Consider the following 24,188-nt stretch of genomic DNA (forward strand, 5'->3'; position numbering starts at 1 on the left):
TATTGATTCATAGTGATACTTAGGGACTTCTTTAGACAGATATACTGATTGGTTAAATTATTATGCTACCTTCCAGGAAAAGTATAAATGTGGTAATAAGGGGAAAGAAGTTGTACTTAAAGGAAATTTTCTATTTATTTAAAAGGAAGAGAAGAGAGCTTGGCAAGGTGGGGTAAAGAGCACATGTTCCTCCTGAGAACTTGGAAGAAGACCCCAAGATAAGAGAGTACAGGGGAAAACTGTGGAAATGGCCAGATTTTCATCTGTTCTAAGATGTACATGTTCTACATTTTAACATCTCTAAAAAATCAGAATGTGTTCTAATTAAATTAAGATGTTATCTTACAATTAGAATTGGTAACATCTTTCATTCTTAATGTTTCTTAAAACAATGATAAGTCTTAAAATCTAGAGTGTCTTAAAATCAATAAAATACAATATAATCAATGATTTTTTGGGGAAATTTTGTATTCCACGTGTACTTATTATATTTATAATGTAAATATAACCAAATACCTGTCTTTTAGTCAGTTTTTTAATGTTTTTAGATGAAACTAATAATTTATAGCTAGAACTTGCAGAGAATCTTTCTAAAGCTTAAATTAGGGAGGTTGAATGGCAAGTGCTTGGTAAGTCTCAGAATTTGATAGTGCTAGAAATTTGAACTGTTGCCTTACTTCAGTTAACTTTGTGGTCTTCAGTGTAGAGTTTCATCTTCTAACATTTTCTCCTTAATCCCTAGAAAAATGTGAATGAAGAGTTTTGTTATGTTGCTTGTATATATCAATAGTTGCATCTCCTAAGGAAAATGAAAGGACAAGTGGGCAAGTGAGCCACTTAGGAGCTGATCTTGACTTGTGGAGGAGCCCCACAGACTTTCTTCTGTCGCTTCTCTGTGTCTCCCTTTTCTCAGCAATAAAATGGCAAAATACACACACACACACACACACACACACACACACACACACACAATAATAATAATAACAACCACTGCATGTACTTTATAGTGATGTTGCAATAACTAATTTGATAAATAGAGTGAGCTCATCGAATGTTAGGACTTTATTAGATGTAGGATAGGTGTAAAAATGAAGTGACTGAAGGTCTTGAGATCCTAGTCTGCCTGAGCCAGAACTCTAATAACTTGTTTTTTTCCCTTTCCTTTCTTTTCCTTTTTTTTTTTTGCTAATATTTTTGATGATTTGTTTGATGTAAATATAGGTCATTGAGATTTACTATCATGTTCTAAATATTTTGGAACAGTTAACTCTAATAAATGTTTTATGATATTCTGCTTAACATTCTTAACAGAGTTACATTCCATTACTCTCACACTAATTTCTTGGTTTTTGTACATTGTCTTAGAAGATTCTTACGAATATAACTATGGACTTTTGAAAAAGTACACTACAATTGTCAGCCTTAATTTGTCAATTTTTTTTAGTTTATTTGATGTCTGTGAAGGATACTTCACCAACTTGCCCATCACAGACATCTCCCCTTTACATGATATCCTGGCCATTTGCGATTTTGGTTCACTCTTTTTAGTCCTCTTCTGTAGCGATTTGCAGATGTTTTGCCAAGATAAACTGGACATATAGGCAACTCAAAAATGAACTGTGCTTTCTTGAAACCACTACATATTCACCTCTAGAGCTAGCTGAGATCATCATTCTTTCCTCCTAGGTTCATGGCAAGCATTAATGGTGGGTTGGAGCACTGTTCATGTGGGTGAAGGTGAAGGGACAGACTCTCCTAACATCGAGGCATGCAGCTACAACATACCTTTTCCTTTCCTTGCACCTAGACTTTAGGGACTGAAGCTATTTAAGATTGGGCCTGACGCTAATGAAGTTGTAGCTTTGGAGTTATCCATGAAGCGATGTGTGTGTGTGTGTGTCTGTTGTTTATTTTGTTTTTTAGGTTCCACATGTACATGAAAGCGTGCAATATTCACCTTTCTCTATCCGACTTATTTTATTTAGCATAGTACCCTCTAGGTTCATCAAGGCAATATCTTTTTCCATCCCCTTTCTTTCAGTCTGTGTGTGTCTTTTAATCTGAAGTGAGACTCTGGTAGGCGGCATATGTAGGGGTCTTGTTTTCTTATCCATTCAACCACTCTGTCTTTTGGTTGGAGCACTTAGTTCTTTTCCATTTGAAGTACTTGATGATAGGAATGTGGTTATTACCATTTTTTATTCCTGTTTTTGATACATGTTTTTTCTTCTTAAGGAAGTCCCTCCAACATTTCCTATAATACTGACTTGGTGTTGATAAATTCCTTTAGCTTACTTTTGTCTGGGAAGCTCTTTATTTGTTCTTTGACTTAAATGATGGCTTTGCTGGTTAAAGTATTCTTAGTTGTAGATCCTTGATTTTCATCACGTCGAATATTTTGTGCCAAGTCCTTCTGTCCTGCATAGTTTCTCTTTAGAAATCAGCTGCCAGTTTTATGGATGCTCCCTTGTAGATAACTAACTGCTTTTCTCTTGCTGCTTTTAAGATTCTCTCTTTGTATTTATTAACCTTTGGCATTTTAATTATGATATGTCTTTGTGTGGGCCTCTTTGGGTTCATCTTTCTTGGGATTCCCTGAGCTTCTTGGGGTGGTATGTCTAATTCCTTCACCGGGTGAGGGAAGTTTCTCATCATTATTTCTTTAAGTAGCTCTTCAACTTCTTGTTTTCCTTCTGGTACCCCTATGACATGGATATTTTTACCTTTAATTGTGTCCCATAGGCTCCTTAAATTATTATTAAAGTTTTGCCATCCTGATTGAGTGTCCTTGGCTTCCCCATCCTCTATATTAGTGGTTCAATCCTCTTCTTCATCCACTCTGTTGATTCCTTTTTTTTTTTTTAGGTGAGGCAACCCTTGGTTGACCTCACAGATTGCAAGAACCTTGTCAGCTTACAATCCCTTATTTTTTTATTTTTTTACGCCTACAGCACTTGGTCTTCCTAGGTGGTCTCCCATCCAAGTACTAACCAGGCCCGACCCTACTTAGCTTCCAAGATAAGATCGGGCTTGTTCAGGGTAGCATGGCCGTAGACTGTTCATTCCCTTTAATATACTCTTCATCTCAAATAATGTGTTCTTCATTTCCAACTGGTTCTCTTTTATAATTTCCATTTTTATGGTTTTTTTTTTTAAATCTCTTTGTTAGAGTTTTACTGAGTTCATCTTCACTTCCCCTAAATGTAGATCGAGCATCTTTATAACTAGTGTTTTGAACTCCACATCTGTTAGATTGCTAGACTCCATTATTCCTGATTCTCTGTTTTGTTCTCTCATGTGGTTTCAGCTTCTTTGTTGTCCTATTTTGGCTGCCTTTCTGTGTCTGTTTCTATGTACTAAGCAAAGCTCCTAAGTCTCCTGGTCTTATTAGCATGGCTTTGTGAGTAGGTGTCCAACAGCACAGTCCTGAGAGAGTTTCACCTGCAGGCCAAGTTTAGCCCCAACCTGTGCCCCTGCAGGGCCACCTGTTAAGATTCAGCAAGCAATCCACAGATGCTGTGCTTATAGTTGCTTCAAGAGGCCTCGCCAGAAACCGAGGTCAGCTGCCACCAGTGTGAGTCTTGGAGTTGGCTCAAAAAGAAGCATTAGACTCTTTGAGGAAACACCTGGATGTGGCTTGTATGGGGCTGAGAGTTGGGGGAGGTGGGGTTTCAGGGAATCCTCTGGGCGGAGTGACCTCTGTTATCTTGTTTGATGACCTCATGGCCATGGTGGTGCTGCCTCCACACACTGGGAGGGAGGAGGTCTCAACAGAGGAACAGTGGATACCGCTGGCACTTCTGCCCGGAGAGAGCCTCATCCCCAGCCCTTGCTCCTACAACTCAGTGTTTTCCTGTAAGTCCCCTCGTGCCCTCCACACAGCCGAACCAGCACTGGTGCTCAGAGTGAGCAGGTCTGTCACCTTGAAAGTCCCCTTGCAGATGTGACCCCTTTAAGAAATGTCTGCTTGGAAGCTAAGCAGGGTCGGACCTGGTTAATACTTGGATCGGAGACCACCCAGAAAGACCAGATGCTGTAGGCGTAAAAGATAAAAAATAAGGGATTGTAAGCTGACAAGGTTCTTGCAATCTGTGAGGTCAACCAAGGGTTGCCTCGCCTAAAATTAAATATAGAGAGAGAGACAGACGGACACATACACACACACAGGCAGACGTCTGGCCTCTGTCCCCCTCAGCTGCTAGAGAGCGAGCAGCCTCGCATCTTCGCCCCTTCCTACCTCCAACCGTTGCAAGATGATTATTTCTCTTTGTAGTTGTAGGGCTTCTGTACATCTAGACCTCAGGTGGCTCTGCTTGCTCTTTGCTCCATGTTTCTGTCACAACTTTGATGTGGTCACAGGAGGGATGAACAAAACCTCTATCATGTATGCCATTTTTTCTGCCTCTCTAAAGCGATATATATTTAAGTGAAGTAAAACTATGGATATATTTTTAACAGCTATAGTTGCTAACAAATGTTGTGTAAATAAAGTACTGTTATTAAAAACAAAACTGGTAATTATTTATTGAGTGCTGAATATTATAATGGCCCAAGAATGCAGCATGATAGAGCTATAAATCAAATAAATTGGAGTTTATATTCCAGATTTTTCATTTATTAACTCTGTGACTTTAAGCAAGTTAACCTTTCTGCATTGCTGTTTCTTTATTCTAAAACTGGTTATAACTCAGGGTTGCTATGAGGTTTTGGGGACATGGGTGACTATGCCGAGCATAGTGTTTGTCACATAGTAGACTCATTTCTTTTTCGCTTCTAGTTCTGTATAGAGGAGAGACCAGTTCTGATCTCTTATGAGAACTTTGGAAATCTAAGAAAACAAGTTTACTACCAGAGTTATGCTGTCTGATGGACATTCAGGTTGTTTCGAGCTTTTTTTTTCTTTTGCTAAAGATTAAAAACTTTTATTAGTGACATTTCAAAATATTTTTAAGTGGAGGGAATGATACGATGTTCTTTCCCTGTACCTGTCACCCCATTTTTACAATGATCAACTCAAGTCCAATAACCATAACCACTATCACTTTCCTATTTTCCTCCGCTGGAATATTTTAAAACAAACTCCAGAGATTATATAGTTTGAGCTGTAAAACTATAGGTTTTTTTTTTTTTTTTTTTTTTTTACTCAATGGAATAGGTATAAGAAGCTAAAAAACAATTGATATCAAAAAGCAGACAAAGTTAAGTGTACTGTAAAGAAATGTCAGTGTTCTTTTGAATAGTATCTTATGTTCTTACAGTCCCTGGATTAATTCAGTGGATCTAGTAATTTTCATAAGACTTTGAAATTTAGACATTATAAGACTTACTTATGCAGTGGTATGAATGAAGCTTTAATTTGTGAATTTAGTGTTTATTTGCATATTACAATTTGCGTATTACTATCTGCTTCAAAACCTGCCTTCTTAGACTATAAACTATTATAAGGTTGGGATGAAGTCTGTTTTTCTAGAAAGCCTAGAAAAATACTACATTCAAAGAGGCTCCAAATAATTTAATACATTATGATAATGGGTGTTTTCAGAAATGTATTTTTAGAGAAGCTATGCATTACCAAGAAATGTTCCTTGGATGGGAGACCACCTTGGAATACCAGGTGCTGTAGGCATTTTTTTAAAAAAAGAAATGTTCCTTATTTTCCTCATATTTCTGTGTCTAGCTATGGAGTAGAGTGAGAGTTGTATACTTCACTGTTGATCAGTAATGGGAAAGTCTTCCTTTGGCTAGATAAGCTGAGATCCAGGTCTGTAGTTCACTTAAAGACAGTGAAAAATCACCACTACATTAGTAGTATGGCTGGGAGGAGAAGAGAACCAGTTTATGTGAATCATTCAGTTAGGATATGCATTTTCTTTTAGGGATAAATGACTCTTGAATGAAGAGAAATTTAGTATAGCCACTATTTTAGGTCAGTAGTGTAAATTCAAGAAAAAAACTAAGATGGCAGTAAGACCTGATTTTATTAGGTCACTGTTAATGTTAAATTAAAACTTGATCATCTTACAACATGTTGCCTTTAGTCTCCTAGAAAATTTTTTAGGATTCATGTTTTCCTTGGGAGATGCTTAGCCAAACAGTTTTTGTTCTTTATAAGGTCTTTCAGAAAATAAGTGAGAAGAACTAGTGCTAGAATTATCAATTTCTAATTCTGCTTCTACTACTGATGGCAGTTTCACAAATGGGGTTTTATAAGCCTTCTTTATATTGGGACTTCTCTGTTGTTACATTTTTATTATTCTGTGTATTTTAAGGAATACTCAATAAGCTACTAAGCTAATTAGTTATTAATAACTAATAAGCTAGTACGACTTGCTTATCATTAAAAAATATACCATGCATATTTGCGTTGTTATGTTATAAATTAAGAGTCAAACTATGAACATTTAGAAACTTAAAAACCAGTTTTATTCTCTTATAGAGCTTATATTAGATTTTTATTAAGTTGTTTTATTTCTGATATTTTCCCCTTTTCTCCCAGTGAGTTTTTGGCAGAAGATAGTCAAGAGAAGTTTTGGAATTTTGTAGAAACCAGTCGAAATATTGGATCATCAGATTATCACGGTAAAATTGAAGCAAATGCTTTTTTGACTTTGGTGTCTGGGAAAATACTGGAAAAAAAGGGTCTCTTTCAATGAAATTGTGGCATGGTAGTCAATGGGAAACATTTTTATCTGAATGTCTAGAGTTGTGGCGATAGCCAGCAGAGCCAACATAGACTAATAATTTTTTTTGAGATTGTAAGTACTACTTTTAGCATTTTTGTCCTTTGTTTTTTCCTTTTGTGTGTTCTTTTATCAAAAGTGTGTGCATATTTTGTAGGAGTCGAATTCATTTAAAATTATTTAGTACTAAGTTAATAACCATCAGAATTGAATCACTCTTTTTTTAATGAACTGATTATGTAACTGATCTATTACCTATTAAGTTTGTTATCATTAAGTTAGTGCCATCCAAAATGTTTTCCATTATGCCTGCCAGCCACCCACAATTAATTACAATGTATATTTTGTCAATGTTTACAGTTTATGATGTGCTTTCATAAATATTTTCTAATTCAATTTAAGCTATGTAGAGTATAAACATTACTGTCAAAGATGCTGATATATGAGCACCTAAAACTTTCATATTAGGTTGACGGGCATAAGTCCTTATTGACGAGGAAATGTGTGAAAATTATGTGACTACTGTTAATATTGAACTGAATTGATTTTTAGCTTTGATTTTTATTAAAATAATATATATTTAGAAAGTTAAGCCTGAACTTTTTTTTGTAATATAAGTACATAAAGGTTTTGAACAAGCATCTGTAAATTTTAGTTATATAGAATCAACTAGAATTGTTTGAGTTATCAAAAAAATTATTTTTCTTTTAGTTTATGATTTTGTAAAACAAATTTATTAAAGTTGATTTGTAATGAATTTGAACTCTGACATTTGAAATGAATTTCTTCAGTATAAATGATAATATGTTCTTGGTTAGATAGAATTAGGAGAATATGAATTCTTGGAAGTGATCATAAAAGTATATTAAACATTTTATATGAAATACTGTTTTAGTCCCACCATCCAAAGATATTTACCATTAACATTCTGGCAACATTTTGAGGTATTTCTTTCTGATCTTGGTTTTTACTTAGAAGGTGCTAATGCAGAATAGAACCTTTTATATTTTGCTTTTTAAAATGTTAATTTTTTAAAAAATATTTTTTGAATAGAAAATACATGATTTAAAAGTCAAAACTATATAAAAGGCTATACTTACTCAGAAAAATCTTATTGCCTCCCTGTCTCTGTTCCTTTCTCTGTTTCTCCCCTACTTTTTATAATCATTTAAATTAATTTGTGTAGCCTTAAGTGGTTTTTTTTTTTTTTTACAACAAATACCAATGTATTCTTATTTCTCATTCTTTCTTATAATAAAAAATGATAGCTTACTATATACATTGTTTTGTACCTTGTGCTTTTCACATAACAACATGTCCTGGGGAGTTTTTTTCATATTGGCACATGTGTTTTTATCCCTCAAATAATTTTGCCAATTGTTTAAATGCTTCGCCCCAAACTACAATTCCATTGGTATCCTTTAATCCCTTGTAAACCTCATCACACTGCTCAATTTTGTTAGGTTATTTGAGTAGATAACATCTGCTATGCATTGGGGCTACAAAAATAAGTCAGAGGTTCTTCCTGTGGGGGCTCCAAGACTATTTGGGGTGGGGTAGACAGTGAATAAATAATTTAGTAAATGATGTGATAAGTGAAAGGGGTAAGCAAATATTGTGGGAGCAAAGAAAAGATGTACTTGGTCCAGTGAGGCATGGATAGGGCTTGGGACTGCCTCCCTGGAGCAGGTGATCTCACAGCCAAATTCTTCCTCAGTAAGTAGATAGAAATTAGCTATCCCAGGTTAGAGGGAAAATAGCAATTCAGGGGAGGGAAGAGTCAACCAGGGAAGAAGAGGAAAAGTCCAGTTGCACTGTGTGCTCCAGGGAATTCTAAGCATTTGACAGCAATTCAAGACAGTGTAGTGGTAAAATTTTGTAATTGTATGCCTTTGTAACATGTTTTTATACTTTGTAAAAGATCTTATTTGGATAGCTCTGGTCATATATAATGTTGGTTAATGTTCTTCCTTGACAGGTACTGATTATTCTTATTACCGTGCAATATTAGAAGCTGCGTTTCAGTTTCTGTCACCTCTACAGCAGAATTTGTTGAAATTTTGTCTGTCTCTTCATTCCTACTCGGCTACAATTCAAGCCTTCCAGCAGGTGAATTCAGTGCCTACACATATCAGTATTTTTTAGGGGTTGTATAACATGATGACTGAATATATTTCAGTTGTCCTGGCATTGTATTACAGAGCTCTAACTTTTCTGCCTGAAATTTTTTAGGATTTATGATTTGTTTATAAATAACAAGCAAAGTCGATGTTAAATCTTCAAACTACAGATTTAAAAATAAATAATTGCACTTATTTTTATTTAAGAAATAAAAAAAAAAGAATATGCACGTAAAGAAGAGACTACCAGAATTCATTCATACAACATAGTCTAGGAGGTGTAGTCTTGCTAAACCAATTGACCCTGAATCCGATCACAGCTTATAGATCTCAAAGCAGTTCACAAGAAATACAGAAGGTGGGAAATGTGAAGCAATATCACAGGGATACAGTCAGGAAAATCAAAATGCAGGAAACTTTGTGGTAAAATGATTTGATTTTTTTAACATATAAGTTTTAAAATAAATAGGGAAGGAAGAACTTCAAGAGACTTTAAAAGTGTGTCAACTTAATGTAATTTGTGGATCTTGTTGGATTTTTGAGTTGAACAAACTCCTATTGTAAAAAAAAAAGGCAGTGAGAGAAACAAAGATGTGTGTACACTGATTATGTATTTGATGTAAAAGATATATATGTTAATTTAAAACCATTTTTTAAATATAAAAGAGGTATAGAAAAGTACTCACAAGAAATATACAGTGTAACGATTTATGGTAAAGTGGACTTTCTAGTGTTTTTCACCCAGGCCAAGAACTAGAACTTAGGTAGCCACCATGCAAGGCCTTCATGTACTCTGTCCCCACATTGCAGTTGACTTTAACCTTCCTAAAGGAACCACTTTCTTGATTTTTGTTGCAATCATTTGCTTTGTTTTTCATTTTATTGCCCAAGAGTGCATCTCCACACTCTAAATACTAAATAGAGTTTAGTCTTGCCCATTTAAAAAATTTTTGAAATTTTTTTTGTGTGTGTGTGGGAGTCTTTTAATTTATAGGTTCTTTTTCCATTCCTTTCTTTTCTGATGAGTAACTTCGACTGTTTACCCTGTAAATTTTTTCACAATCTGCATTTTGTTGATCACATACTCATAATGCATTTCAGTTTATTCCTCTGTCTTCTATTCCTTGCAAATTGGCAGCTGGATCCAGGGGCTTGATCATAGTTGTGTTTTATCCCTTTGGCAACTCAGTAGGTAGTGTTGCTGCCATTAGGAGGCCTGTAATGTCTGATTTCTTCTCTTTTTGATTTAGCAGGCATTACTGCTCTATGCTTAATCCATTAATTCTTGGGGATTATAAAGTAATGCTCTGATTCTCTTGTTTCTGTTTTATTTGTTCTTGGAAGATGGGTATAAAGAGGCACATTCCTCATGTGGTACTATTTTGTGGTACCATTCACACAGGATAAGCAGAATATATGTTTGATTTTTTTCCTTTTATTTTTCAGGGTTTGAATGAGTTTGATTTATTAGCATCCTTTTTTTGACCATTTAGTATTTTTCAACTTTGTTTTTATTGTGGTAAAATATTCATAAAATAGAATTTATCATCTCTCCATTTTTAGGTGTACAATTCAGTGATGTTTAGTATATTCATATTGTTATGCACTCATCACTACCATCCTTTTTCAGAACTCCTTTCATCTTGCAAAACTGAAACTCCCCTCTTCTCCCTCCTCAACTACTGGCAACCACCATTCTATTTTTTATCTCTATAAATTTGCCCAGTCTAGATACTTCATGTAAGTGGAATCATGCAGTGTTTATCCTTTTGTGTCTGGCTTATTTCATATAGCTTGATATTGTTGTAGTATGTATCAGAATTTTATTTCTTTTTATGGCTGAATAATAGTCCATTGGATACTTGTAACACATTCTGTTTATCCATTCATCTGTTGATGGACTTTTGGGTTGTTTTTGCCTTTTCATTATTGTGAATAATGCTGCTATGATATATCGGTGTAAAAGTGTCTGGTTGAATTCCTGCTTTCAGATCTTTTTGGTATGTACATGGCAGTGTAATTATTGGATCATATGGTAATTCACTGTTTAACATATTGAGTAACTGCCAAACTGTTTTCCATAGCAGCTGTACCAGGATTCCGCTTTCTCTACATTCTTGCCAACACTTGTTATTTTCTGTTTTTTTAAATAATAGCTATAATAATGGGTGGGAAGTGGTATCTTGTGGTTTTGGTTTTTCATTTTCCTAATGACAAATGATGTGGAGTATCGTTTCATGTGCTTATTGGCCATCTGAATATTTACTTTGGAGATATGTCTATATGAGACCTTTACCCATTGTTAAACTGGACTGTTTTTTTTTGTTGTTGTTGTTGAGCTGTAGGAGTTCTTTATATACTTTAGATATTAAGCACTTACCAGATATATACTTTCCAAAATTTTCTCCCATCTCGTGGAGTGCCTTTTCACTCTGTTGATAGTGTCCGTTTATACACAAAAGTTTTTAACTGTGATAAAGTCCAATTTATTTTTTGTTTCCTGTGCTTTTGGTATCTTACCCAAGTAATCATCACCAAATCCAATGTCATGAAGCTTTCCCCCTATATTTTTTTCTAAGGATTTTGTAGTTACAGTATTAGCTCTTGAAATTTAGGTCTTTGATCCATTTTGAATTAATTTTTGACTATGGTATAGAGTAAGAGTCCAACGTCATTCTTTTACATGTAGATAACCAGTTTTCCCCACACCATTTTTGAAAGACTATTCTTTCTCCATTGAATGGTTTTGGGTACCCATTTGAAAATCAATTGACTGTATATGTGACAGTTTATTTCTAGGCTATCTATTCCGTTCTCTTGGTTTACATGTTGTACTTATGTCAGTACCACAGTTTTGATTGCTGTAGCTTTGTATTGATTTGGGAAATCAGAAAGTGTGAGTCTTCTACTCAGTTCTTTTGTTGCCACCCCAGTAGTCTTTGATTGCTCCCTTGCTAGTTTACTAGAATAATGCTTAACAGTGGTTGTTCTGGGTCATTATTTTCAGGTATACAGTATATTCTTTTAATATAGAGTTTCAAATCATTCTTTATTTCAGGTTCTCTTAAAAACTTATAAATGTTCTCTTCCCTTGCTTTGGATTTCATATCATCTATACGTTGAATTTTCTTTACCTATCATAATTATTTGTCACTTTCTCTTGAATCTCTCTTTTCTTTATTTCTTTTTGATTTAAAATTTTTTCCTCCTTTCATCTTGTTTCTCTTAATCATTGCTTATTATGTTTGTTCTTGTGCTCATTCCAGTTTAGACTTCATTTCTAAAACAATTTTTCTTTTACTTATAATTTTTCCTTGAGTCTGTCACCTCATTCCTGTGTTTCTCTAATTCTGACTTAGGTTATTCTTTACATCTTATATAATTCTCTTAATGTATTTTTACTTGCTTGAAATAGTAGGTTACATTTTTATCTGTCTTCTGGCTATATATTTCTGACATGGTTTTATTGACTATGCCTATGCTGTTCAGATGTATGGCCAATTTAATTTAATCAATTAAATGAAGTTAAAAATTTAGATCTTCAGCCGCCTTAGGCACATTCAGGTAGCTACTATATTGGATAGCGCAGATGTAGAAAATTTCTATTATTGCAGCAATTTCTCTTTATAGTGCTCATCTATAAGAATAAGGGTGCTAGTCTGTTTTTCCCCTACCCCTTTTCTTAAAATAGCTTTGGAAAAGTAATGGCTTAAAAAAAATGGTGGCTTGCTTTATGAAATTTTCTGACTCTGTTCCCCTCCTGCACTTTTATTTAGACTTTCTCTTTCATTGTCTCTATATCTCTGTCTCCTACACAAGTTTTATTCTACCCTCGGCAATTTTCCTTCAAGTGAGGCTTCAACCACTCTAGAGTTAGGCCACTCTGAACTCTCAAACTCACAAGCCCCTGAGAGTTAGGGTAGTTCAGCCACCCTGTTCTAAAAGGGAATTCTTAGATTGTGAGTTTGAGAGTTCAGAGTGGCTAAACTGTCCCAACTCCTTTGAACTCTGCCATACACCCTTGTGCTCACCTGATGTGAGATTAAACAAAACCCATTGGGCCATCATACTTTCCAGTGAAACCTGTTGGCCATTTGGGGTTTTTCTGCTCTCAGGATCATCAGAATCTCTTGTTTTTCTCAATGTATTTCTCCATGGCATTCTGATAACTATAGATCTTGTTTGTGTTCTGTGTGGGGATTTCCTTCCTTGCTTTTTGCAGTCTAGTTGCTCTGTTTTTATGGGGAACTTGGAAAGATCGAAAAATATGCTGTCAGTTACCGTCTATGCAGAATTTTATTACTTTTTAAAAGTATGATAATGGTATTATTTTTTAAACTCTTTTATTAAGATATATTGAAATTATGTCTTAATTATATCTGCTGAAATTACAAATGAAATAACCTGAACTGTTATTTAGGATTTGTGTCAAAATGGTTCAGTGGAGTGTGATAGAAAAGTAGATGAAATAAGGTTGGCCATGAGTTGATAATTATTGAAGCTAGGTCATGGGTACATGGGTTTTTTTTTTGTTTTTTTTATATATATATACTATTCTTTGTTCTTTTCTTGTATTTGTAAGGTTTATAATAATTTAGAGAAAAATAAAGAACATAATGAAAAATTTAACATCAGTTTTCCAGCAAAAAAGTTTTCCATTTCTCCCTTTCTTTTCTTATTTTTTTGTGTTCCATCTATAGAAGAGGACATCTTAATATATTACATAAATGACATCAGTGCATATACTAGTGCTTGTCATTGTTTCCTTTCCTTTTCTCATCTTTTCATACTGGCTCTTCTCAGTGTGCCTCTCATTAAAGTTGCGGGTTGACTTGTCTTATTATACATTGGCATTAATGCATTTTACTCTAAACATAAACTTACATTTCATTCAGCCCTTCCCTCGAATATCTTACTGTGCTCATTAGATAATTTTACTTTTCCCTCTATACTCTTTTTTTTTAGACTCTGTTGTTTTTTTAGATACTATGTTATTATTATTTCAGCAAGGGGCTTCAGATTAATTTGCATATTATACTTAATTGTGACTGCATCCTTGTACTTAAGCACTTAAAGTTGACATTTGTAAGCTTAGTTTTCTGCAAGGTATATACTGTATACCTTATATATCTTTTGATATTTTTTGAAATAGAATTTTTAAAGTTCTGTTTTGGAGATAATAATAACATCTTCCTCATGCGCTGTTATTGGGAGGAACTAGATGAAATAATACAAGGAAAGCAGTGACATGTAAAGCTCTACGTTTCTGTCTCATAATGGGTGTTCAGTAGATGTTAATTTTTGCTTTTATTAATGTTTTAGTATCACTTTATGATCTATTTAAATATTCATGTCTTTATCTTGTTTTTGGTTAGAAATTATTTTTTAAAAGTCCTGTGTCTTAAATGACAGATAGCAGCTGATGAACCTCCACCAGAAGGATGTAATTCATTTTTTTCAGTGCATGGAAAGAAGACTTGTGATTTTGATACCCTTGATACTCTTCTACTAACAGCACCTGAAAGGTAGATTGTGTGTTTCTCTTTATAAATGTCATGCATTCATTGTGTTTTCTTCTCTGTCAAGTCTACCTTCTGATTTAAAAAAAAAAAAAAAAATTTATCAGTTTTGTCGTCTGTAGATATAGTGGTCTAGAGTATGGATTCTGGAACCAGGCTGACTAGATTTGAATTCTACCTCCATCACTTGAAATGTTTTGTGAACTTATGCAAATTACTTAACCTTTCTTTTCTCATCTCACTTTAAAATGGAGATAATAAGAGTCCTTGATATTACTGTTATTATTTAGTAATGACTATCTTAGAAATCATATAGACTTTGTCATCAGCTTAGTAAAGAATACTCTGCTTATTAAAGCCAGTGCCTGACATAATGACATTAATGATAATGATCTCAGGAGATTATTAGTTTCAGACAAAGTGGACTATTTAAAGGATAATTGCAAGCTTCATTTGAATAGTAAATTAATAGGCTGGCTTTTTGCTTAAAGACTAGTTTCCTGTAGTGGACAAATATGGTAGCATCTCTTGTTGTCTGGCAAGGGCAGTGCCCTTTGCACCCTCTGTAGTGGTCTTAGAAATAGGATAACAATGCTCTCTCTCTGTGGTGTTGCTGTGTTGTATCAGAAATGTTAAGGGTGTTTTAGGCAAGCGTAGTTCTTCTTTGGTGAAATTATCTGCCCAGCACTTGTCCTCTGCCCACCAAATGGCATTAGTGCTACTTAGGGTGCATTCTAGCCATCTCAGGGCTGAGGTGGCTGCACGATGAAGTGGTGATCCTTTGGGAAAAACAAAATTAGTTAATTTAAAATTCTTTGTTTAATTTTTTTACAACAATGATGCAAACTTTGTAAAGAAAAGAGATAGTATAGCCTCTTCTGAGAGGTAATAACTATTTTTAATGGTTTGGCATGTATCCTTTTAGACTTTTTTCTTTAGTTATAAATTTATACAGGTTTTTACAAGAGTTATCTTCCTTTAGTACAGATAGGTATACCTCATTAAGAGGGATTAGTAGGTCAGAAAGTCTATGGGTTAATATCTAGATGCCATTCTTAGAGAATTCTTTTTTGGGGTGGAGTAAGTTTTAAAATTTATGAAGAAAACATAAATGTTAAATTTATTAATGGGAAGATCATAGTAGTAAAGATGATAGAGGAGGGAGATGTTATAATTGACTAGTTATATGCTTAAAGTATTTCTCTTTTTTTTTCATTTTTTGCACTTATGTTTTCAGGTAAAAGGATACTTATATTCTATTTATAAGATATAATAATTTATTAAAGTTTTAGTACTGTGAGATCTGGATATGTATTGTTTTTCTGGCTTTTCCCTCCTCTAGGAGTTGGTAACAATTATTTATCAAATTCTGCATTTCATAGTTAGTATTTATGTAATATACTTTTATTATTTTTAATAATGAACAAATAAGACCTACCTGACAGCATTCTTACTAACTGAAAATTATTTAAGATTTTGATACTTTTTTAATATTAAGATGCTTATAATCTCTACTTAAATAATCATTGCTGTACCTGTATTTTGTTTAAAAACTTTTTTAAGTTTACAATTCTAAGTTTTTAATATTTGTTTTCAGACCCAAACCCTTATTGTTCAAAGGCGATCACAGATACCCTTCATCTAATCCTGAAAGTCCGGTGGTGATTTTCTACTCTGAGATTGGCTATGAGGCATTTTATAATCTCCACCGCCAGCTTATATCAAAAAGCAATGCAGGCAAAATCAATTATATATTCAGACATTATATATCTGTAAGTATTGACTTATTTTATAACTTTTAAATATTAATATGCCCAGCATGACCTTAACACATAAGCTAATAATTATAAAATTATTCGAATTATTTTTTGAGAAGTGTAGTACTTTACTCAGATCTGTTATTTGCACTTGGAAGTACTTTGTTTGCCTTTCTGAGGAAATGTAAAATAATTATGCTTAAAAAATAGCTTAATAAGTTTACATTCTATTCTAAAAAACGAACCATGTAAATTATATTTAATTTAGTCCAGATTTAATGTGGTCATCATACTATGGAACTGATCCTTGAGTTCGGTTCCTTTCCAAACCTTTTACTTTTTTCTTTTTGAAATTTTTTCATTAGATGGAAAAGGAAGGATTTCTAAAGAGGTACAATCAGGCAGAATTGATTGAAAATTAAGCTTTTAAAACCTTGTGTTGCATTTAGCATTTGTATTTTTATGTAAAGATTGTTAGTCTTAAAATCTGTCTTAAGTTCGATAAATATTGGATGCTAAGTCCATGCAAGTAAAATAAAAACTTTAAATGAAAATCTAAATAGGAGCAGAAGCAGATTTATTATTAATTTTTGATAACCGTTCTTCCCTCTGCCCCCCAGGCTCTATTGATGGTATTAAAGATTAAAATGTCTAAAGGGCTATCCTCCTTTAGGATGGTGGTAAGCCTGTGACATTTGGTCAGCCTAAACCCTGACTGAAGACATTTATATTCAGTAAAACATGCACATTCACAGAATTACGTACATACTCCCCACAAAGCACTTAGAGGTTTGAAACCTCACTAGTTCTCAACTCTGCTGTGTAGGTTCTAGAACTTCTTCTCTTTATCCATTTCTTCATGTGGTTTCGTTACCTTTGCCCTTTCAACTGTTCCTTCTTCTGGTTTCGCTTCTGCTTTGGATTCCTCATTCTTATACTAGTGGCAAATACAAAATCTAAATGAGGCTAGGATTCCCATGGAAGTTTAAGCGTGTTTTGAATGCATCAACATGGTCACATACTGTATACTGGACTGTACACTGTAATACATAAAGAGCTCAGTGGTAATGGTGGAATACTTGCTCCGATTGCAGAATCCCAGGAAGGAGCCTGTTTACCTCTCTGGCTATGGTGTGGAACTGGCCATTAAGAGCACTGAGTACAAGGCCAAGGATGATACTCAGGTGAAAGGTGAATTTATAAATTAGACCGATGCATTTTCTTTAAATATGAGTTAAAGAGGAACTTGTTTCCTTAATGAAAAAGAGTAGATTTAGGAATACGTTTGAATCCTGGTTCTGTTGCATCTGAGTTGGGTGACATGAAATAAGTTCTCTGTGTCCTAATTTTTCTTCTGTAAAGTGCGGATAATGATATGTGCCTCTTACAGTATTTGTGAGGGGAAAATAAGATGTATAGGTAAAGAAATTAGTACAGTTTTTTGCACTCAAATGTTCAATAAGTAGCAGCTATTGTTATTGACAATATATAGTTCATAAATAGCCAGTGCGAAATTTTAAACATCCTATAATTAATGAACGATATAATGTTTTTTATTATTTTCTACTCTTGGAACAGTTTACTTTCTATACTTCTGTTGTCATACTCTAGAGTTTTGAATTATTTCAACCACAAGTTTTATGTATAGTTTTTTAAATTTCTTTTGAGCTCATTTTCAAAATAAAAATGATTGGCTTGGGTACACGGAAGATAGCCTAGTAACTCATTATTCTGTTCTCAATAATTCTACTTATTATTAAGTTGCCTGGTTGTGAATTCTTCAGAATTTTGATATTAAAAAATCTATTCATAATTTTAAAGGTATCAATTTTGAAAATTTTCACATATAATTCTCCGAAGTTTAAGGGAAAAATATATTCTCACTTTATCCAGGAACATAGGATTTATTAAAAATATATTTGTTCTGCCTGTTTGTTACCATTGCAGAATGTTAATTGAGGTAGTCAGCATTTTAAATGATATCACAATTTTAGGTGTTCCTGTTTTTTTTTTTTAATATTATTCAGGCTTTATGAGGTTAATAGTATTTTTATTTCTAATCTGAGTGATTAAACATATATTTTCTGTACTTTTATAGGAACTGAAGTAAACACCACAGTGATTGGTGAAAATGATCCTGTTGATGAAGTTCAGGGATTCCTTTTTGGAAAATTAAGGTATATATGTTCTTTTGGGTATTGGTCTTATTCTCTTTAAACCTTCAGACTTACTTCTATTATAAACACCATCGTTCTTATTACCATATCAGTTATAGATCTCACAACAGTATTTTATATATATAACCTGATATGAAGACATTACCACTTAATTTATAGTACAGTTTATGATTTCCAGTCATTCTGAAGCACATATTCTTAAATGATGCTCTGGCTGCCTGCTTATGGCTTAAATTGATTTCGTATTTTGAGCCTTGCAGTTGATAGCATAAAGGTACATGCCATTTTCGATTCATGTAGTAGGAGAAATCTAATTGTTTCACCCAATTTTTTTCCCAAGAAAATCAAATGTATTTTAAGTTAGAGAGGTCATAGTTATTTACTCATGCTAAACATAGTCTGAAAAAATGCAAAAGAGGTATAGCAGGAGGTATAGATTTTATACATGTTCAATTGAAATACATTTTAGTATCTGATCTATATGAAAGAGGATAGAAAATGGGGTTTTTGAAGAAAATTTCATAACCATTTTATGAAAGCATCGTAAGATTTTATAGTTGAAAAGTCTTCTTAGCTGTCCTTTTAAATATTGCAGTTATTTCTGATATGACTTGATAATTGTTTAGAGCCCTAAATTCTGCTTAACTTGGAAATCTTAATTAGGACATCTGTAGTGCGCTGATTTTCTTCTTCTCTCCTCTTCCTCTTCCTGCTTTTCCTCTTCTTCCTCCTCTTCCTACCTCCTCCTCCTCCCTTCTTTCTTTTTTAAAGAAAAGGATCATGTAGAAATATAGAAATGATATGTGTGGGCCCAGTTTTATATATTTCAGCTTTAACATTTGGCCAAGTGAAATGACTTAACCAGACTAACAGTTTAGCAGAGATGACTTAGTTCATGCTGAATTACCATGGACATGTTGAGTTCGTCCTGTGCACATGTACCTGTCTTTGTGTTTAACATCAGCTTTGGCCTCATTAGTGTGCAGTCAGGTTCCATTTTTTATGGGCCCCAGGTTTCCAGAATTCCTTTAAATATTCACTTTTTTTATGTTTGCTTTTTAGGTAGTATTATGATCTCGGGTATTTACAGCACTAGGAAGTATGTAGAATATTGAAGACATTTACCTTTTTGAATATTCAGAATAGTTATTTAGCTATCTAAAGTAATGGGACTTTTTTTTTGATATTTTTATCATGAACAAGAGTTTTTAGTAACTGATTGGAAGTGAATTTGTTGGACGGTGAAGGAGCTGAGTAAATATTTTACTTTCTGCATGTTGTATTTAAGAAATTTTGAGTTTCTAGCATTTAAAAGAACAGAATGACTCTACCAGCCATCTGTCTGTCTGATCTAAATGATGTATCTCTGCTTCTGTTAACTTCTGTTGTACTAGCTTTAAGTAGACTGCACTATATTTCAAGATAAAACTAAACAAAATCCATAATCTTGATTAGCTTGAATTATATTCATGTGGCCAAAGGATATATGAACATGTAGCTGAAAGAAATTCATTTTGAGACCAGTAGCAATAAATATCCAGTTTTACTTTGAGAAATAATAAAGATATAGAAAAATATGAATAATAACACACCCAGATACTTGCCACCCAGAATTGCTTTTATGTACCAAAGAACTATTTATCAAGTTTTTTCCTCCCAATATACACCTTCTTTTACGTAAAAACAAAGAAAGAAAGAAGAAGGAAAGGAAGAAGGTGAGTAAAACACTATAGGTAGAGTTAAAGTACCCTTTGTTCCCTAGTCCCAGTTCCATTCCTCTCCCTCCCTGCAACATAGAGAATCACTGTTGTAGTGATTCATTATTTAATCTGTAGATCTTATAGTTTTTAAATTAACTTTTACATTTCTATATTATTTTTTTAAGAAACATAATTATATTTGAATTTTTTCTCTATATTATAGGAATTTTTCTAATGATAAGAGGGGCAATCATGAAGAAGAAATTGGAGCCAACTTTTAAGAGCGCTTTGAGAAATAAAAGACACATGAAAAGGACTGATTTTCTGTTTCTTTTCAGAGACCTGCACCCTGACCTGAAGGAACAGTTGAAAGAACTTAGAAAGCATCTTGTGGAGAGCACCAATGAAATGGCACCTTTAAAAGTTTGGCAACTGCAAGGTAATAAAAATAAAAACAGGAATCACTGGTCTACTTTTTGACTAAATTTTGTGGTATTAGAAAATGTAAAATTTGAGTATAATTGTATTTATTCATGTGATTCTGAGGGTACCACAGCTTTTAAAGATAATGTGATTAATTATGATTAATCAGAAAAGAAAGGAGGAGTCTTTCTGTAGACAGACAACACTGTGTAGAAATAATATATGTAAACGAGTACCATATCTTTCTTTGTGTGACCAGATACATAAGATTGTATATAGATTATGTATTTGGTCACACAAATATTAGAAACATATTTCTCTTGGTCTGTATGTGTCTATATGTATACATTTATTAAAGAGCGTATCTACCCCGTGTTAGAGGCATGTCAGTGTGATAGAATGTAAGTGTGCTTTTCTGATCCAAAGAACTATTATTTGGGGTGGATTTATCCTGTGCTAAATGTGTTAGTATATGCCTGAGTGTTTCATGCAGGTAGATCAAGAAATGGTTACAATAAATATTCTGAAGTAAATAAAACCAGAAATGAAACCATGGGCACTCTGAAATGGTTGCATTCTTAATTACCAAGAAAATAGTAGGAAGTAAATGTGTTTTTTTCCTATTTCTCATTACATTAGAGTAATACATTTTATATTATATTTGACATTGTTGCAGATCTAAGCTTTCAGACTGCTGCCCGAATCTTGGCCGCTCCAGTTGAATTAGCTTTGGTGGTTATGAAGGATCTTAGTCAAAATTTTCCTACTAAAGCCAGGTAATATAGAGTAATAAGGTTTTGAGGCATTTTTCTGAATATATGCCTAATTATCTTCATGTTTATATACAAAATGAAGCAGTTAAAGTATGAAAATGCTTAGAAAATAAAAGTTCTCTCACTACCAGCAGCACACTGCTAATAGTACACTCTGAGAGGTGGCAGGACTCTGCATTGTGTTGTTGAAGAGACCCATCTTGGTTGTGTTCCTGGCACTGTATTTCCTAGTTTTGTAAACTTTGTAAATAAATACTTTCCTCAGCAACGAAATGGAAATAATGATACCTGCCTTCTGGAATTGGATGAGTCAACAAAATCAAAGTATGCAGATGTAACCAATCTAGGGCCTCCTATGGATGATAGTGTTTTTCTTCCTGAAGTGTTTCATATATATCATCTTATTTAATCTTGATGAAGGAAATACATTATAGAGCCTGTCTTGTTTATAGTGGCAGAATGAGATTTTGAATGCAGCTTTTCTGATATTGCTTTCAATTGTATAATGACCCTCCATATCTCATAAATGCAAGGCAAAATTATTATAAAAGCCAATTTTTTAGAGACTAATGACTTAAATAGTGTCAGTCTTTCTTGAGTCACTGAATGAGATATTTTGACTTATGAGCTATTTTGTAAATAAATTTGTTAATTTGATTAGTCTTGAAAATACTTATTAGATAGGACTTATACATCACATAGTACATTCTCCTTTAGTCCAGCATGCTATTGAAGATATACATGTATGATTCCACCTCTACCGTAAGTGTTTAGATAGGACGAGCAATCTGTTACCTTAATTTATTTAACATTATTTTAGCCTGTAGGCTGTAGAGATCATATACTGGAATAGAGTTACATGTATTTAATGTAGATCTTGGAAATAACTGCACTTGTATTAAAATACTGCCATTACTGCATCGTATCTTGTAATGAAAAAAATATACACATCTGAAAGGAGAAATGTATTTATCAATTATAAAGATTTACGGTTTTTTTTCCATTTATTTTTTTGTAGTTTATTGAGCAATTTGTTGTTTTGTACTTAAATTTATCAAATATGTATCAAATATTAAACCAAACACTGATAATGTTTTTATTTCCTTAGAGCAATAACAAAAACAGCTGTGAGTTCAGAACTTAGAACCGAAGTGGAAGAGAATCAGAAGGTATTAACTAACAGAAAAGAGTGGTCTTTCTGTTTTGTATTATACCTTTAAAATGAAGAAATCTGAGTTAAATCAGTGCCATTAATAGTTTTAATCTCCTTTTATCAAAGATGGTGGTATTTTGATTCATTTCTGTAATCTTTTTTATATTTTTAGTTTTTAATCAAAGTCGAATATGAATATAATTCAAAGCACCAAATGGTGCCACCAGTTTATTTAGAAAAATGGCACCCCCTTAACACATCTCACTCCCTATCATGGCTCCCTTCCTAGAAACATCTGCTTTCAACTCTTAGCTGATTCTTGATATTTATCTCCAGACTTCTAGGAGGCTTAAATTGGTACTTTATTTTTCAGTTTCAGACCTTCTGTTTTGGCCTCCTATTACAAGTATGAAGTTTAACTTTCTTTCACTGACCCTTCTCCTATATGTACCACAACTCCATATTAGCATTTTCCCCATCACTTTACTTTCTTTATATTTTTATGTCATGATTTTATCAATTTTTTTTTTTTAAAGACGAAGCAACCCTTGGTTGACCTCACAGATTGCAAGGACCTTGTCACCTTACAATCCCTTATTTTTTATTTTTTATGCCTATAGCACCTGGTCTCTCATCCAAGTACTAACCAGGCCTGATCCTGCTTAGCTTCCGAGAGATTTTATCAATTTTTGATTTGCTCACTATGTATTGGGTGTTCTCTATATCTAGAGCATATCAGTTATCCTGGGATCTTTCTTTAACCTCATTTATTGGACCTCCTATTTCTTAGATTTCCAGTCTTCTTTGTTTTTGATTTATTCGCTTATTTTGGTGCAGTAAATCATTCTTCATGAGAAAAGTTTCATGCAAGATAAAATCAGACTCCGCGAAATCAATTTTCCATTTCTGTTTTTATTGATCACTTGGTTAGGTATAGAATTTTAGATTGGAAGTCATTTAGAAGTTTGAAAGCCTTGCCCCTGGTAATTTTGGTTTTCATCGTGGCTATTGAGAAGTCTGAAGTCTTTGTATGAGATTGATTTTTCTTTCTGGAATCACCTAGGATATTTTCTTTGACCCTAGTAATCTGAAATTTCACAATGATATGCCATTTTAAAAAGTCTCCAAACTGTTGGGTCGTTGGTGGACCCTTTAAATCTAGAAAATCATTTTATTTCGTTTGGGGAAATTTTTTTAAATTACTCATTTGCATTTTCTCCATCTGGTTTCTCTTTTCTGTTTTCCTACAGCTCTTCATTTATTTTTAAGTTTCCGCACCTTCTTGACTAGCATGGCCTAATTTTTAAAAATCTTTTTCCCCCCTATTTCTCAGATTCTTTTGTCTTTTATTTTTAGACTTTCTGGAAGGATTTTTTAACCCCATTGTTGAGATTTGTTCTGTAGTTGTCGAAGTTTTAATTTTCTAGGGTTATTTTTCTTCTTACATGCCTCTTTTTATAGTGTTCACATGTACACAGTGGTACATGTGTGTATTTTCTTCTCTCTGCATAGTCTGTTTCCTCTTAAGTTGCCTTTCTTTTTGTCTTGGTCTCTTGTCTCTGATGTTAGAGGCTTTCCAAGATGTCTGGTGATCTGTGGCTAGCTGCTCATATTGAAGAATGAAGGAGTCAAAAGCTGATTGAAAGCCCTAAGGATAAGCCTTTTTGACTGTAGGCTATCCTGGAATGGCCATTTCCTAGGAACCCCAGTGACTATATGTTTAAATCTTTCCCTTTGAACTGTTCAGTCTCTAGAAAAAGGATCTTTTAGACTTCTGCCTGGAGGGTGAAATCTGGCTGCCAAAGATGTAGAAGCCCAGTAGGGAAGAACACTCAATAACTTATATTCACTCCTCTATTTTCAGTGTAGGATCTCCACCCTCAGTT

At 33.6% G+C, this 24,188-nt stretch overlaps 1 protein-coding gene and 1 pseudogene across 5 annotated transcripts in view; one reads left to right on the forward strand and one right to left on the reverse strand.

Annotated features, from left to right (window-relative positions):
- Positions 1 to 24,188, forward strand: part of UGGT1 (UDP-glucose glycoprotein glucosyltransferase 1) — a 117,841-nt gene that overhangs the window by 5,509 nt on the left and 88,144 nt on the right. For all 5 annotated transcript variants that reach the window (XM_023526609.1, XM_023526610.1, XM_023526611.1 and 2 more), the window contains exons 3-11: positions 6,497 to 6,579; positions 8,659 to 8,789; positions 14,213 to 14,325; positions 15,917 to 16,091; positions 17,171 to 17,267; positions 18,175 to 18,253; positions 20,292 to 20,392; positions 21,053 to 21,152; positions 22,258 to 22,318. In XM_023526609.1, coding sequence (XP_023382377.1) covers positions 6,497 to 6,579; positions 8,659 to 8,789; positions 14,213 to 14,325; positions 15,917 to 16,091; positions 17,171 to 17,267; positions 18,175 to 18,253; positions 20,292 to 20,392; positions 21,053 to 21,152; positions 22,258 to 22,318 — 940 coding nt within the window. The remainder of the gene's footprint in view (positions 1 to 6,496; positions 6,580 to 8,658; positions 8,790 to 14,212; positions 14,326 to 15,916; positions 16,092 to 17,170; positions 17,268 to 18,174; positions 18,254 to 20,291; positions 20,393 to 21,052; positions 21,153 to 22,257; positions 22,319 to 24,188) is intronic.
- LOC111734475 lies at positions 2,943 to 3,056 on the reverse strand (annotated as a pseudogene).

The sequence above is a fragment of the Pteropus vampyrus genome, unplaced genomic scaffold, assembly GCF_000151845.1.
Source record: "Pteropus vampyrus isolate Shadow unplaced genomic scaffold, Pvam_2.0 Scaffold1390, whole genome shotgun sequence".
Classification (NCBI taxonomy): Eukaryota; Metazoa; Chordata; class Mammalia; order Chiroptera; family Pteropodidae; genus Pteropus; species Pteropus vampyrus.